The sequence below is a fragment of the Neoarius graeffei genome, chromosome 7, assembly GCF_027579695.1.
Source record: "Neoarius graeffei isolate fNeoGra1 chromosome 7, fNeoGra1.pri, whole genome shotgun sequence".
Taxonomy (NCBI): Eukaryota; Metazoa; Chordata; class Actinopteri; order Siluriformes; family Ariidae; genus Neoarius; species Neoarius graeffei.
The window spans coordinates 65,357,154-65,371,165 of record NC_083575.1 but is presented as its reverse complement, the minus strand read 5'-3'; the positions used below and the strand labels follow the sequence as shown (position 1 = coordinate 65,371,165).

Genomic DNA, 14,012 nt, shown 5'->3' with positions numbered 1-14,012 from the left:
GTTTTGGAAAAGGTGGGGGGAATCTGCGATCTAGAGATCCCAGAGCAACTCCACATGAATGCAGGGATAAAATGCACTTTACGGTAACTTAAGCTCAGGATCGAACCAAAGACAGTGGAGCTGTGAGGCATTAATGAAATTAAATCTTTATAATAAAATTGTATACCATAATTAGAATATTGTATGTTAGTGTGGTGCTCAAAAAGCAAGATCAATCAATAAAAAAAAAAACGGTATACAACACAAAAACATGTTGTACAACAACGGTACAACGTTTTTTTTCCCCCATTTATTTTAAAAATGTCTGGTAACAAAGTGCATTTGTAACGTCACAGGTTAACAGCCTACATTCAACATTTCTGAGGTAACATGGTTATCATTGGCATAAGCTTACTGGTGCTGATAAAAATCACACCATCTTTTTCCTATTCAAATGGCAAGAATATTAAAAAAAACAAAAAAAAACACTACTGTTCTCAGTGCAAAAGAAAAACAAAAACAAACAAACCCACAAAAATGAAAAACTTCGCACCGAAGGAATTTGAATGAAAGAAGCACGTCTGACAAGATTGCACATCTTGCTCACTTTGTGCCTCATTGTCAAGTTATTACAGTATTTAACAGAATGTCCATTACTTCAATTTTTTTAATCATTATTAAAACAGGATCCAGAAGCTCGATTTATTCAGCTTGAGATGCAAAGGTTGGCATTACCATCATTTTTGGAGTTTGCATTTTATTTACGTAAATGTCCTTCATATAATTAAATGCTCAGTTTGTAGCTGGTGTCCAGTTGCCATCACCTGTTGAAGCATGGTGCTGTGCATGAGTAAACAGAGTTCACCTGGTAGGACCTGTTTGGCATCATCTTAGAATCCAATGGTACAGAGACAGTCTGAGCCTGTGCTTGCCCATGTGATTGGCCACTAGATGCCTGCAGTGAACCATTGTGGCACAGGTAGGCACTTGAGGCATGGGCCGAAGCCAGCGCAGGTTGGCAGCTCTGCTGGGTGAACTGCAAGGCCGGTCTGTGGACATACTGGGCTACTGTGGCACTCTGGCTTTGTGCTGGATACATGGCCTGCCTTGTCTGTGGACTGGGTTGCTGTAGTTGGCACTTTTGCTTGTTGGCTTCCTTTACATCACTATCATGGGCACTATGAAGAAAATAAAGGTTTACAGTCAGCACAAGAAATCAAGTGGAACATTACAGCAGTGATGCTAGCTGGGATTTTCTCGAATATAATACAGGTTACTTGAATGATATCTTGTATGAAAAAGATACATCACTCACAGAAGTAGTCTCTCCAAACAGGGCAGTAGCTGCTCCCAAGTGTAGGCAGACAGCCGCTGTAGACGAGGAGGCCAGGTTGGAACCAAATGCAGGATTACCCGAGATGAAGCCACACAGGCAGCAGCTATCAATGATGGCGCAAATCGTAGAAATGTATGGTCTAGGAAAGAAATGCATTTTTTAAGGGAAAACAAAACAAAACAAAAAAAAAAACACACAACCCACAATAAGGAAAGCTTTTAGGGTGCCTAATATGTGTTATGAGCAAAAGGGATGCATCTTATTCTGAAAGCAGTCTTCAAAACATTTACGAAGTGAATCCAAGTCAATTTAAGTGTATCAACTTTACCTTGCAAAGAGACTTCCAGAAAGTAATCTACATATTTGTTCATATACAACATTGTCTTCTCTAAGCATGCCATTGGCCAGCCATCATGTAGATCTGTTTCACTGACAGCAATCGACAGGTAATACTCGATGAAGTGGGCAGCTGTGGGTAAGTAGATGTTCCAGTGGAAGGTCTCTAGCAGCAGCAGCTCCATGTGCAATAGGCCTGGTTTGGTCAACACCAAGTTCATGGAGCTCATACAAGCGAGGCTGTTGAGGGTTTCCAGCTTCGGCACTCTGTCTTCTCTTTCTTCAAACTTACCTGTGGCAAAAGGGTTTTGAAGATCAACTTGCATGCATTTGCCATTTCATAAAGGTGCATCGACTATATAGTTGCATTTTGGATACCTGTAGACTATCTATTGCTATGCACAGTTTGTCAGATGCTGGCCTTTATTCTGTACCCTGAAACATATCCACTACAAAGCCGGTAACTTACTAGCCAGAAGTATGCACGAAAGTGCCACCATGTGGAGCTGCTGCACAGAGATGTCATAGCGGTCCATGAAGAGGTCCAGCAGGTACACAGCCAGGTGTCTAGCTGCAGGACACAGCCTGAACCGGTTGCTCACTATAGCGATGAGGTCTGCAAAGTAGCGTCGAAGGTTCAGTTGTGGCGACTGACCTTTGTAAACAGGCAGCCTCAGCTCCTTAAAAAAAGAAAAGAAAGACACGGACATTCATGGTTCCCATCAACAGTTGCAGACAGTAGGATTAGAGAGCAAAAGTTAGAAGAAAGGAGATAGACCTTGTAACGTAGAGCATGGTAAATATCTCCAGCAAGTTGGCCTTTCCACCACTGGCCCTCCAGCTCCATTGGGTGCAAAGTGTCAGGATGCTTTAGAATCACAGAGATCTGAGTTAATGATGCAGGTCAACTTACTTTCAGCAAAGCAGAGCTTGCAACAATAAAAAGCTCCAGTGCAAACGTGCAACTACCAGCTCCTCTAATTGCAAAGGTCACTCCCATTCAGTATGCACTCTGATCACGAGTCATGACAAAAAGAGGTCGTGTGAACGAGTGAGACACTGATCATCACCCACTGTGGCCAACAGCCAGTTCTTTTAATCAAGAATTACTCATTTAACAAGTGACAATAAACTCAGAATGCGAATCTTAGACAAGAGTCCATCCAGTGCTTTGTCAGTTCTAAAAACTAGCCAGCTGACAGCCTTAAAGCGAAACACAAAGGCTGTTTTGTCAGACAATAAATGTGACATCAAACGTGCCTGCAGAAAACCAGTTTAAACCATAACCACCAAGTGTGAGCCCTAACTCCAGGCTCTCGAATACCCGATTAGCCTACTCACCCAGAGCTGCGTACACACTACAAAATAGCAAAGTTTATCCCTGAACATCGAAATGGACACAAATATAACTGAAGAGCACCAACGGCGATGTTCATGTCTACGATTGAACATTGGAGCTGGTTATAAGAAACACATCGCACAGAAACGTTTGCCAACTTCGGCCAATTGAATTCCTTCTTACGATTCCCAAACTTCACTGAGCAACCAATCAGAGGCAGGCGTGCAGTGACGTCACGCAGTCAGGAACACATGAGCCGGACTTGCAATCCAGTGAAAACTTGTTTATTGGGGATATTCACAAGGACGCGTTATATGGAATCAATTTTGTGCCAAAAATGTTACTTTTGAAATATCAAACAAAAACGATAAATCAAAATAATAAAAAAGTCAATTTTTTTTAGACTGGCAAACAAATTATTCGTGTAATCGTGCAAAATATCGGTCTTTTCAGAAACCTTTTATTTTTGTTCAGTTTTGTTTGACGTAATTTATTTGGGTTGCGATTCCAGCTTTCTCGTTTGCGCTCACTGACTTTTTGCTTGCAGTTTTGGCACAAACTTCACGTGTGGGCGGGCTGTCCAGGAATGCATTCCCATTGGCTAACTTGTGTTTGACTGACAGCTACGCTCAGCCATTCCCTACTCGGATTCTGGCGGATTGTTTGATGAGTGACCGATCCACTGACGGTAAACAAGGATCGAGTGGACTTCAGTGGCGACTATGATATTGAATTAATTCAACAAAGTGTAAGTGCGGGACAAATGTGTTGTATGTATTGCAGTAGTGCACAATATGCAGGTGTTTCGTGGCAAGTCAAATGTTAAACTTAGCTCCACTACCCAATATAATAGCTGTCTTGCTAACGTTAAACACGCCTGCATAATGTGGACTACTGCAGCACATACAGCACATTTATCCCGCACTTACACTTTGTTGAATTAATTCAATATCATAGTCGCCACTGAAGTCCACTCGATCCTTGTTTACGGTCACTCGTCAAACAATCCGCCAGAATCCGAGTAGGGAATGGCTGAGCGTAGCTGTCAGTCAAACACAAGTTAGCCAATGGGAATGCATTCCTGGACAGCCCGCCCACACGGGAAGTTTGTGCCAAAACTGCAAGCAAAAAGTCAGGGAGCGCAAATAGACTGGTACCAAAATCCAGAATTGTGACACCCAAAGGCATTTTTGAGACAAAGTCGGCAAACAGTCTTATTTTGTCAATTTGGGTGTGCCGAATTCAAATCTGCAATATGCCGAGCTCTATCTGACCTCTGTTGACCTCTAGAGGTCATTGAACTTTGGGCCTGTAAACGTCTCAGCTGAACCCAGTTTCTCAGCTTTCTAAGGAATGAAATGTACTAAAATGATTAATGAAGTTAGCAAACGGCCTGGTTTGTTAAATGTTTGGGTGCTGAATTCATTTTTCATTTGTAAAACGACATATGACCTCTGACAACCTCAAGGTCATTAAACTTGGCCTATTGGCCTATGCATTTAACGGCATTTTTAAACTGACTTTACTCCTCAAAAAGAATATGAACAGACACAAAAAACAAATAGAAAGGAACAAATACAACATTAAATGCCAGTCCATGTACATGTGACTTACTTTTCACAATGAGAATGCCGAGGCGATCACCTTACATAACATTGCATTACATTTAGCGGTTATTGTTTATACAAAGCTACTGAGAAAAGGACAGATTCAGCAGCATACAAAATGTGGGGGTATACAGGGTATACAGCTTAATCAGGGTTAGTATATATGAGAGTTTTTTTCTTTGTTGTTTGTTTTTTGTTTTGTTTTAAATGGGGTAAAGCCTTTACAAAAAACAACAAAGAAAAAAACTCTCATATATACTAACCCTGATTAACCTGTATGCCCCCACATTTTGTATGCTGCTGAATCTGTCCTTTTTTCAGTAGCTTTGTATAAACAATAACCGCTAAATGTAATGCAATGTTATGTAAGGTGATCGCCTAGGCATTCTCATTGTGAAAAGTAAGTCACATGTACATGGACTGGCATTTAATGTTGTATTTGTTCCTTTCTATTTGTTTTTTGTCTGTTCATGTTCTTTTTGGGGGAGTAAAGTCAGTTTAAAAATGCCGTTAAATCTATAGGCCAAGTTTAATGACCTTGAGGTTATCAGAGGTCATATGTCGTTTTACAAATGAAAAATGAATTCAGCACCCAAACATTTAACAAACCAGGCCATTTGCTAACTTCATTAATCATTTTAGTACATTTCATTCTTTAGAAAGCTGAGAAACTGGGTTCAGCTGAGACGTTTACAGGCCCAAAGTTCAATGACCTCTAGAGGTCAACAGAGGTCAGATAGAGCTCGGCATATTGCAGATTTGAATTCGGCACACCCAAATTGACAAAATAAGACTGTTTGCCGACTTTGTCTCAAAAATGCCTTTAACTCCTTAAATAAGCACTTTTTTGAATTTTGGTACCAGTCTAAAACGAGAAAGCTGGAATCGCAACCAAAATAAATTACGTCAAACAAAACTGAGAAAGACGCGGAACAAAAATAAAAGGTTTCTGAAGAGCAATACACTGATATTTTGCACGATTACACGAATAATTTGTTTGCCAGTCTAAAAAAAATGACTTTCTTTTTTTTTTTTTAATTTTGATTTATCGTTTTTGTTTGATATTTCAAAAGTATTGCATGAACATTTTGGCACAAAATTGATTCCGGGCAGCTGCCCAGGGCCTCGGCCACTAGGGGGCCTCGGAGGTAGCGAGATCGGAAAATATGAAGCGATATTTTCATAAGGCGGCACAGTGGTGTAGTGGTTAGCGCTGTCGCCTCACAGCAAGAAGGTCCGGGTTCGAGCCCCGTGGCCGGCGAGGGCCTTTCTGTGCGGAGTTTGCATGTTCTCCCCGTGTCCGCGTGGGTTTCCTCCGGGTGCTCCGGTTTCCCCCACAGTCCAAAGACATGCAGGTTAGGTTAACTGGTGACTCTAAATTGACCGTAGGTGTGAATGTGAATGGTTGTCTGTGTCTATGTGTCAGCCCTGTGATGACCTGGCGACTTGTCCAGGGTGTACCCCGCCTTTCACCCGTAGTCAGCTGGGATAGGCTCCAGCTTGCCTGCGACCCTGTAGAACAGGATAAAGCGGCTAGAGATAATGAGATGAGATGAGATATTTTCATAAGTTTTGATCATATTGATAACATTTTTGATGCATTTTGCCACCCGTAAGGAAGCCCACCTTGTCCTGTCGCATAAATTACCCGCCATTGTCAATATGATCACTGTCCACCATGTCTTCACACGCTACGCCAGCTTGAGTTCAATGATTTAATTAATGACTTCACTTTCCAGAAAAGTAGGAAAGTGCCCTTGTAAGTTGACCCATGGCTGTCAAACTGAATGCGCAAAGCTGTGTGCCACTGCTGTTTGGGACATTACGTATGTGAAAGGATGAAATGTTTCACATAGCCTAACATTTTGAGATTTATTTCTGAGAAGCAAGATGTTTTTCTTTCTTTGTTCTCGCTCTTTGTTTTCACAAGTTAAAAGTCGCCTGGATTCCAAAATGAAAACGAACGGTTATATACCAAATGAATGTTCTTGTGCTGAATACTAAAGAAACTGTTGTAGGCCGAGGTTATGTTCTTGACCTGTTGTTCATTGACTCACTCATTCAAAGGCTTCTTGAGGCTAAACTTTAGTTAACCAGACTTGTTAACCGTGATGTCTGATGGATTTTTTCACCATTGCTTTTTCTCGATTAAATAGGTGTTGATGGATATAAAGTTTTATCGTTCAATAGTATTTCTAATTGTGCCACTGTCATTATTTAAGTTTCTGTGTCTAGTTAGCAGTGTTGGGCAAGTTACTTCAAAACTGTTTTGCATTATTTATTACTTGTTACTGTCATTTTAAAGTAATTCGTTACATTACAATATTACTGTACTTAAAATGTAAGGCATTACACTACTATTGCATTACTTTTAAGTTACTCTCACCAAAAATAACTGGAAGTATGGATTTGGCAATCTAAATGTAGCTCAAGACGTTCAATTAGCTCATCACACATCCAGTGGAAGGTGATGTGGTATCTGACTGAGCTAGGCTTATGGTTAAAAACACTAGAATATAATAGCCACAGTGATGGCTCATGGCACAATACAAGGAACAATCATCGCAAGAACAGACAAAAGGTGAAAGTCTGGCAAATTGTGATAGAAATACTGTAACTTTAGGCCTATTCATATTAACATTAATTGAACTGTATTGTATTGTAATGTCTAAAGATATGACAGGATACAAAATTAGCATTTCTATGCCTTTATTGTTTTCAAGTTTACAGCATTAAGCATAGTTTATGCTTCATAAAAAAAAAAAGATTAGCCCTAAGGGATATGACTCCATTTCAGAAATTTAACAAAAATGAACATATTATGGCAAATCGTAGCCTACAATAAAACTGGCCTGAAAAAAACCCCACAAGCCTTTTAAATCACAGCTAGACAATGACTATTAGCTATATGAGGCTACCCAGTCACATTTCGAAAAACAGAATTAGAAATAACAAAATCAAAGTGCTTTTAATGATACTGAAGTGCTTAGGCCTATTAGCCCTCGAAGGAAAGGCAGCTAAATCACTTTAGTCTGACTTCCGACCCGAAAAAAAACCTCAGTTATACGGGACAAAAATGTAAACAAACTGTCAGCATATCTTCAACAACGTACTCCGCCACAAGTCTCCTAACCTCTTGAGGCTGAAGGAGCATCTCAGAGCGGCAGAACGTTAATTTTGGCTGCTTTGTGATTTTATCGCCACTCTCATCCTCCGCTTGCTTCCTTGCTAACTTCATGTTACTATGGCACTTCTGTAAATGTTTAGTTAAATTACTGGTGCTATTTTGGGAAGTGGACAGTTCTTTAGGTTTAGCACACAAAGTGCATTTGACTACGATGTTCTTCATGTCCTTATTTTTCACAAACTTAAAGTAATGGGCGTGTGCCCATCTGGAGAATGTGCTGTCCGACATTAGATCAGCTGCAGGTTCACTCCTCTCTCTCTCCTGTCTGACTAGCCTAAAGGAAAAGGAAGTGAAACATTTTGCGCGGACGTTTCACCTCTGCTGATCTCGCATGATTTTGGCGAATTTGTATGAAGGAAAAAAACCCCACCACTTCATTCCAGGTTAAAAATGCATTGTAACGCGTGTTACTGACATTTGTACCAAGTAAAATATTACCAAATTTTTTCTGTAATGCCTTATATTACCGTGTTACTGCAAAAAGCAATGCATTACAGTAATTTGTTACTTTTGTAACGCGTTACTCCCAACACTGCTAGTTAGACAGGCACGTCTGAGGGGGTGAATTTGCTGAGCGCAGTTGACAGCAGGTGGGGGTGGGGCCTCGGGGGGGGGGTCTGCCCAGGGCCTCGGCAAGGGTTAACGCGGCCCTGGATATTCATGTTAGAAATAGTATGCATAGTAACAAGCACCTTAGAAATGCTGTAGATTGTACTTCACCTTCCATGGCAAAGTTTTTTTGGTCTTCTATTGTGGGCGATTTACAGTGGAATAAGGCTTGTTGTATTATTAACAAATACTCTATCAATAATAAGGTAAAAAGTTTCTTTCAATATTTTACACCGTATCTATCCAGTCAAAGATGTGCTGAAAAAATTCAAAATAAATGATGAATACACTTGTACTTTTTGTAGTTCAACAGAAGAAACTATTTTCCATTTATTTTTTCACTGTATGTATTCAAATATGTTTTGGACAGATATGCAAAACTTTATAAACAGAGAAACAGGATACAATGTCATTATTAATGTTTTCGATGTTATGTTATATTTTGTGGCGGCACAGTGGTGTAGTGGTTAGTGCTGTCGCCTCACAGCAAGAAGGTCCGGGTTCGAGCCCTGTGGCCGGCGAGGGCCTTTCTGTGCGGAGTTTGCATGTTCTCCCCGTGTCCGCGTGGGTTTCCTCCGGGTGCTCCGGTTTCCCCCACAGTCCAAAGACATGCAAGTTAGGTTAACTGGTGACTCTAAATTGACCGTAGGTGTGAATGTGAATGGTTGTCTGTGTCTATGTGTCAGCCCTGTGATGACCTGGTGACTTGTCCAGGGTGTACCCCGCCTTTCGCCCATAGTCAGCTGGGATAGGCTCCAGCTTGCCTGCGACCCTGTAGAACAGGATAAAGCGGCTAGAGATAATGAGATGAGATGAATACTTTTAGGAAAATTCCATATACATAAAGCAAAATGGTCTGATTCCAAACCTTCTCATCTCAGTATCTGTAGCCGCTTTATCCTGTTCTACAGGGTCGCAGGCAAGCTGGAGCCTATCCCAGCCGACTACGGGCGAAAGGCGGGGTACACCCTGGATAAGTCGCCAGGTCATCACAGGGCTGACACATAGACACAGACAACCATTCACACTCACATTCACACCTACGGTCAATTTAGAGTCACCAGTTAACCTAACCTGCATGTCTTTGGACTGAGGGGGAAACCGGAGCACCCGGAGGAAACCCACGCGGACACGGGGAGAACATGCAAACTCCACACAGAAAGGCCCTCGCCGGCCACGGGGCTCGAACCCAGGACCTTCTTGCTGTGAGGCGACAGCGTTAACCACTACACCACCATGCCGGCCCTGAAGGACTCATAACTCATATAATAGACTTCCTCTGGCTTTTTTTTGTTTGTTTTGTTTGTTTGTTCCCTTGCATTGTTGAGAACTGACAGACATTGTACCTTTTTGTTTGTTAAATAAATAATTAATCAAACAAACAAACAAACAAACAAAAAAGACTTGCAATCCAGTGAAGATTTTTGTTCACAAACAGAGATTTTCAAAATGACAACCTAAATTGTCACATTTTCTCCTTGAACTGTTCAGTGACAGAATGCTCCTTCCCAAGTGCAGGACGAACAGACTTAAAAACTCCTTTGTCCCTCACGCCATCAGACTGTACAACTCCTCTCTGGGGGGGAGGAGGGGTAACAGGAGGACAGAGGACGGGAAGGAGCAGTAACCTAGCCTAACAATAAGGAATACCGGACAATGTGCAATATAATGTGCAATAAAAAAGTGCAATATCTTTCCTGCTCCCCCCCCACACCCTAACCCCACTTCTCCCCCCCTTTCCCCCCTCCCCCCTTCCTCTCTTCCCCATATCTTATTCTTTTATGTTTGTATATGTAAATACTTAATTTATTTTAATTTATCTAGAAGTTTTCTCTATTTCTTTTCTCTGTTTATCTGTAATGATGCTGCTGGAATCTTAATTTCCCTGAGGGAACCCTCCCAAAGGGATCAATAAAGTTTTATCTAATCTAATCTAATCTAATCTAATCTAATCTAATCTAATCTAATCTAATCTAATCTAATCTAATCTAACTGAATTCTTTCAGCTGCTTAAATCACTCAGTTTAGTCAGACATCCCAACGTGACAAAATTCATTTCAGGGAGGTCCCTGAAATGACGTCCTTTTTTGGGGGGACAAATGCACTCTTTTCATTCCGCATGTTAGCTTTGGCATGGTTTTACGCTGGATGCCCTTCCCGACGCAACCCTCTCCAATTTAACTGGGCTTGGGACCGGCACCAAGAGTACGCTTATGCACCCCCAGTGGCTGTGCAGGAAAATGGGGGCTGCGATAGTGAGGTGAGAAAGAGAGTGCAGGCAGGGTGGAGCAGTTGGAGAAGGATTTTGGGAGTAATTTGTGATAGGAAAGTCCCAGCAAAAGTGAAAGGTAAGATGTATAAGACAGTAGTGAGACCAGCTGTGATGTATGGATTGGAGACCGTACCCTTAACGAAGAGACAGGAGGCAAAGTTGGAGGTGGCGGAGTTGAGGATGTTAAGGTTTGCGATGGGAGTGACAAGGTTGGACAGGATAAGGAACGAGCACATCAGAGGGACAGCACATGTGGAGAGCTTGGGAATTAAGCTAAGAGAGATGAGACTGAGATGGTACGGGCACATCCTGAGAAGAGATGCAGAGCATGTTGGAAAGAGAATGTTGAGGATGGAGCTGCCAGGCAAACGAAAACGAGGAAGGCCAAAGAGGAGATACATGGATATGGTGAGAGAGGACATGAAAGTGGCAGGTGTGGTAGAGAAGGATGCGGAAGACAGGGAGCAATGGAGACGAAAGATCTGCTGTGGCGATCCCTAATCGGGAGCAACCAAAAGAAGAAGAAATACACTGCTGGGGGGTATTGGGGTAGTCCTCCAGAACATTTTGGATTTGGTTGATGTGATTTCCTGCACCCTGTGATGACCTGGCGACTTGTCCAGGGTGTACTCTGCCTTTCGCCTGTAGTCAGCTGGGATAGGCTCCAGCTTGCCTGCGACCCTGTAGAACAGGATAAAGCGGCTAGAGATAATGAGATGAGAGATGATTTCCTGCATTCTGGTGGATTTTGGAGATGAACAATACCTGAATTCACTCAGATTCATAGCTGCACCCTGACTTAGCTGCCCCCCAACACATAAACTATGATAAGTACAATGTGCCATATATTAAGCTGATTGAATCTGGACACCCAGAGTATTCCTTACTCTTATCAGACACTTTTGCATAGTCTGATCTAAAACGTGTCTTATATTTTTTTTTTCTTGGGGCACTCTGCCTCTGCCATATGACGCTCCTGCTCCTATGCACTGACTGACTGAATCATCGTTAGAGGGAGAAGCGCGCGGAAGATGGTGGCCAGTTCATCTCTTCTCCTCTCCACTGTTTTGGCCAAACAGCGCACGCAGAGGCGGGAGAAAACATGCCTTGCGCGCTGTCGCCGCCACATTGCAACCGCATGCACACACTTATGAACCACCAGAAGGCATGCATGTACACTTGTTTTTATTTTTCCTTAAACCGGAAATATGCGTTGTGAAATTGGCCACATCCCAAACCGCACTCTATCCTACTCAATAGTGTGCCACCACACCACAGGCTGCATGGGCCTGTTATTGTGACATACAGCAAGCTTGCATCTGGTCGGTTCAGGATGAAGCTTGCTTGCTTGTTCTAGATTCCGTGAGATTGTATGTAATTTGCGGGCATCAGGGAGCCGCTATCAATATGCGGGAGACTCCCGGAACTTCCGGGAGACTTGGGATGTCTGGTTTACTAAACAACAAAAGTAATCAGCCACTGAAGCATTTTCTCCATCTCTTCAGGACCTGTACAAGTCCAGGACCTTGAGGAGAGCAGAAAGGATTGTGGACAAACCCTCTCACAGTGGACACAAACTTTTCCAACTCCCCTCTGGTAGGAGGTTGCGGTCCATTAGAACCAAAACCTCACACCATAAGGCCAACTTTTTCCCCACTACAGCTGGCCTCATCAATAAGGTCAGAGACCCCCCACTCACTCTAAACTCTGACCTCACACTTCCAACCTGTAACATTAAAGCACTTTGTCTCTGAACTGCGATTTTGCACATTTCAAGGTCATGTGAACTTTTATTGCGGCACACACTATACAGCTTGATTATTGATTGAGCTCGTTACACATATTCTCTTCCTCTCACTCAGTCATATCATGTCTCTTCTCCATCTTCATCATGTGACTTATTTTTGCACATTCCGGGACATACTGTACAGCTTGGACTTCAACAACTCATGCACGTACCCTTTAAATTTGTCCACTTTTCAGATTTGTATACAACCCCAATTCCAAAAAAGTTGGGACAAAGTACAAATTGTAAATAAAAAAGGAATGCAATAATTTACAAATCTCAAAAACTGATACTGTATTCACAATAGAACATAGACAACATATCAAATGTCGAAAGTGAGACATTTTGAAATTTCATGCCAAATAATGGCTCATTTGAAATTTCATGACAGCAACACATCTCAAAAAAGTTGGGACAGGGGCAATAAGAGGCTGGAAAAGTTAAAGGTACAAAAAAGGAGCAGCTGGAGGACCAAATTGCAACTCATTAGGTCAATTGGCAATAGGTCATTAACATGACTGGGTATAAAAAGAGCATCTTGGAGTGGCAGTGGCTCTCAGAAGTAAAGATGGGAAGAGGATCACCAATCCCCCTAATTCTGCGCCGACAAATAGTGGAGCAATATCAGAAAGGAGTTCGACAGTGTAAAATTGCAAAGAGTTTGAACATATCATCTACAGTGCATAATATCATCAAAAGATTCAGAGAATCTGGAACAATCTCTGTGCGTAAGGGTCAAGGCCGGAAAACCATACTGGGTGCCTGTGATCTTCGGGCCCTTAGACGGCACTGCATCACATACAGGCATGCTTCTGTATTGTAAATCACAAAATGGGCTCAGGAATATTTCCAGACAACATTATCTGTGAACACAATTCACTGTGCCATCTGCCGTTGCCAGCTAAAACTCCATAGTTCAAAGAAGAAGCCGTATCTAAACATGATCCAGAAGCGCAGACGTCTTCTCTGGGCCAAGGCTCATTTAAAATGGACTGTGGCAAAGTGGAAAACTGTTCTGTGGTCAGACGAATCAAAATTTGAAGTTCTTTATGGGAATCAGGGACGCCGTGTCATTCGGACTAAAGAGGAGAAGGACGACCCAAGTTGTTATCGGCACTCAGTTCAGAAGCCTGCATCTCTGATGGTATGGGGTTGCATTAGTGCATGTGGCATGGGCAGCTTACACATCTGGAAAGACACCATTAATGCTGAAAGGTATATCCAGGTTCTAGAGCAACATATGCTCCCATCCAGACGACGTCTCTTTCAGGGAAGACCTTGCATTTTCCAACATGACAATGCCAAACCACATACTGCATCAATTACAGCATCATGGCTGCGTAGAAGAAGGGTCCGGGTACTGAACTGGCCAGCCTGCAGTCCAGATCTTTCACCCATAGAAAACATTTAGCGCATCATAAAATGGAAGATACGACAAAAAAGACCTAAGACAGTTGAGCAACTAGAATCCTACATTAGACAAGAATGGGTTAACATTGCTATCCCTAAACTTGAGCAACTTGTCTCCTCAGTCCCCAGACGTTTACAGACTGTTGTAAAG

General features: G+C 42.2%; 1 protein-coding gene across 1 annotated transcript; it reads right to left on the bottom strand.

Moving 5' to 3' along the window:
* Positions 1–758: 758 nt before the first annotated feature.
* ccnj (cyclin J) lies at positions 759–2,501 on the bottom strand. Its single transcript, XM_060924815.1, has 5 exons — positions 2,430–2,501; positions 2,121–2,331; positions 1,644–1,943; positions 1,295–1,454; positions 759–1,157 (listed from the first exon to the last, which is right to left on the bottom strand). Exons 1-5 carry the CDS (start codon positions 2,496–2,498, stop codon positions 800–802), a joined length of 1,098 nt encoding a protein of 365 aa, XP_060780798.1. The 5' UTR covers positions 2,499–2,501; the 3' UTR covers positions 759–799.
* Positions 2,502–14,012: the final 11,511 nt, after the last annotated feature.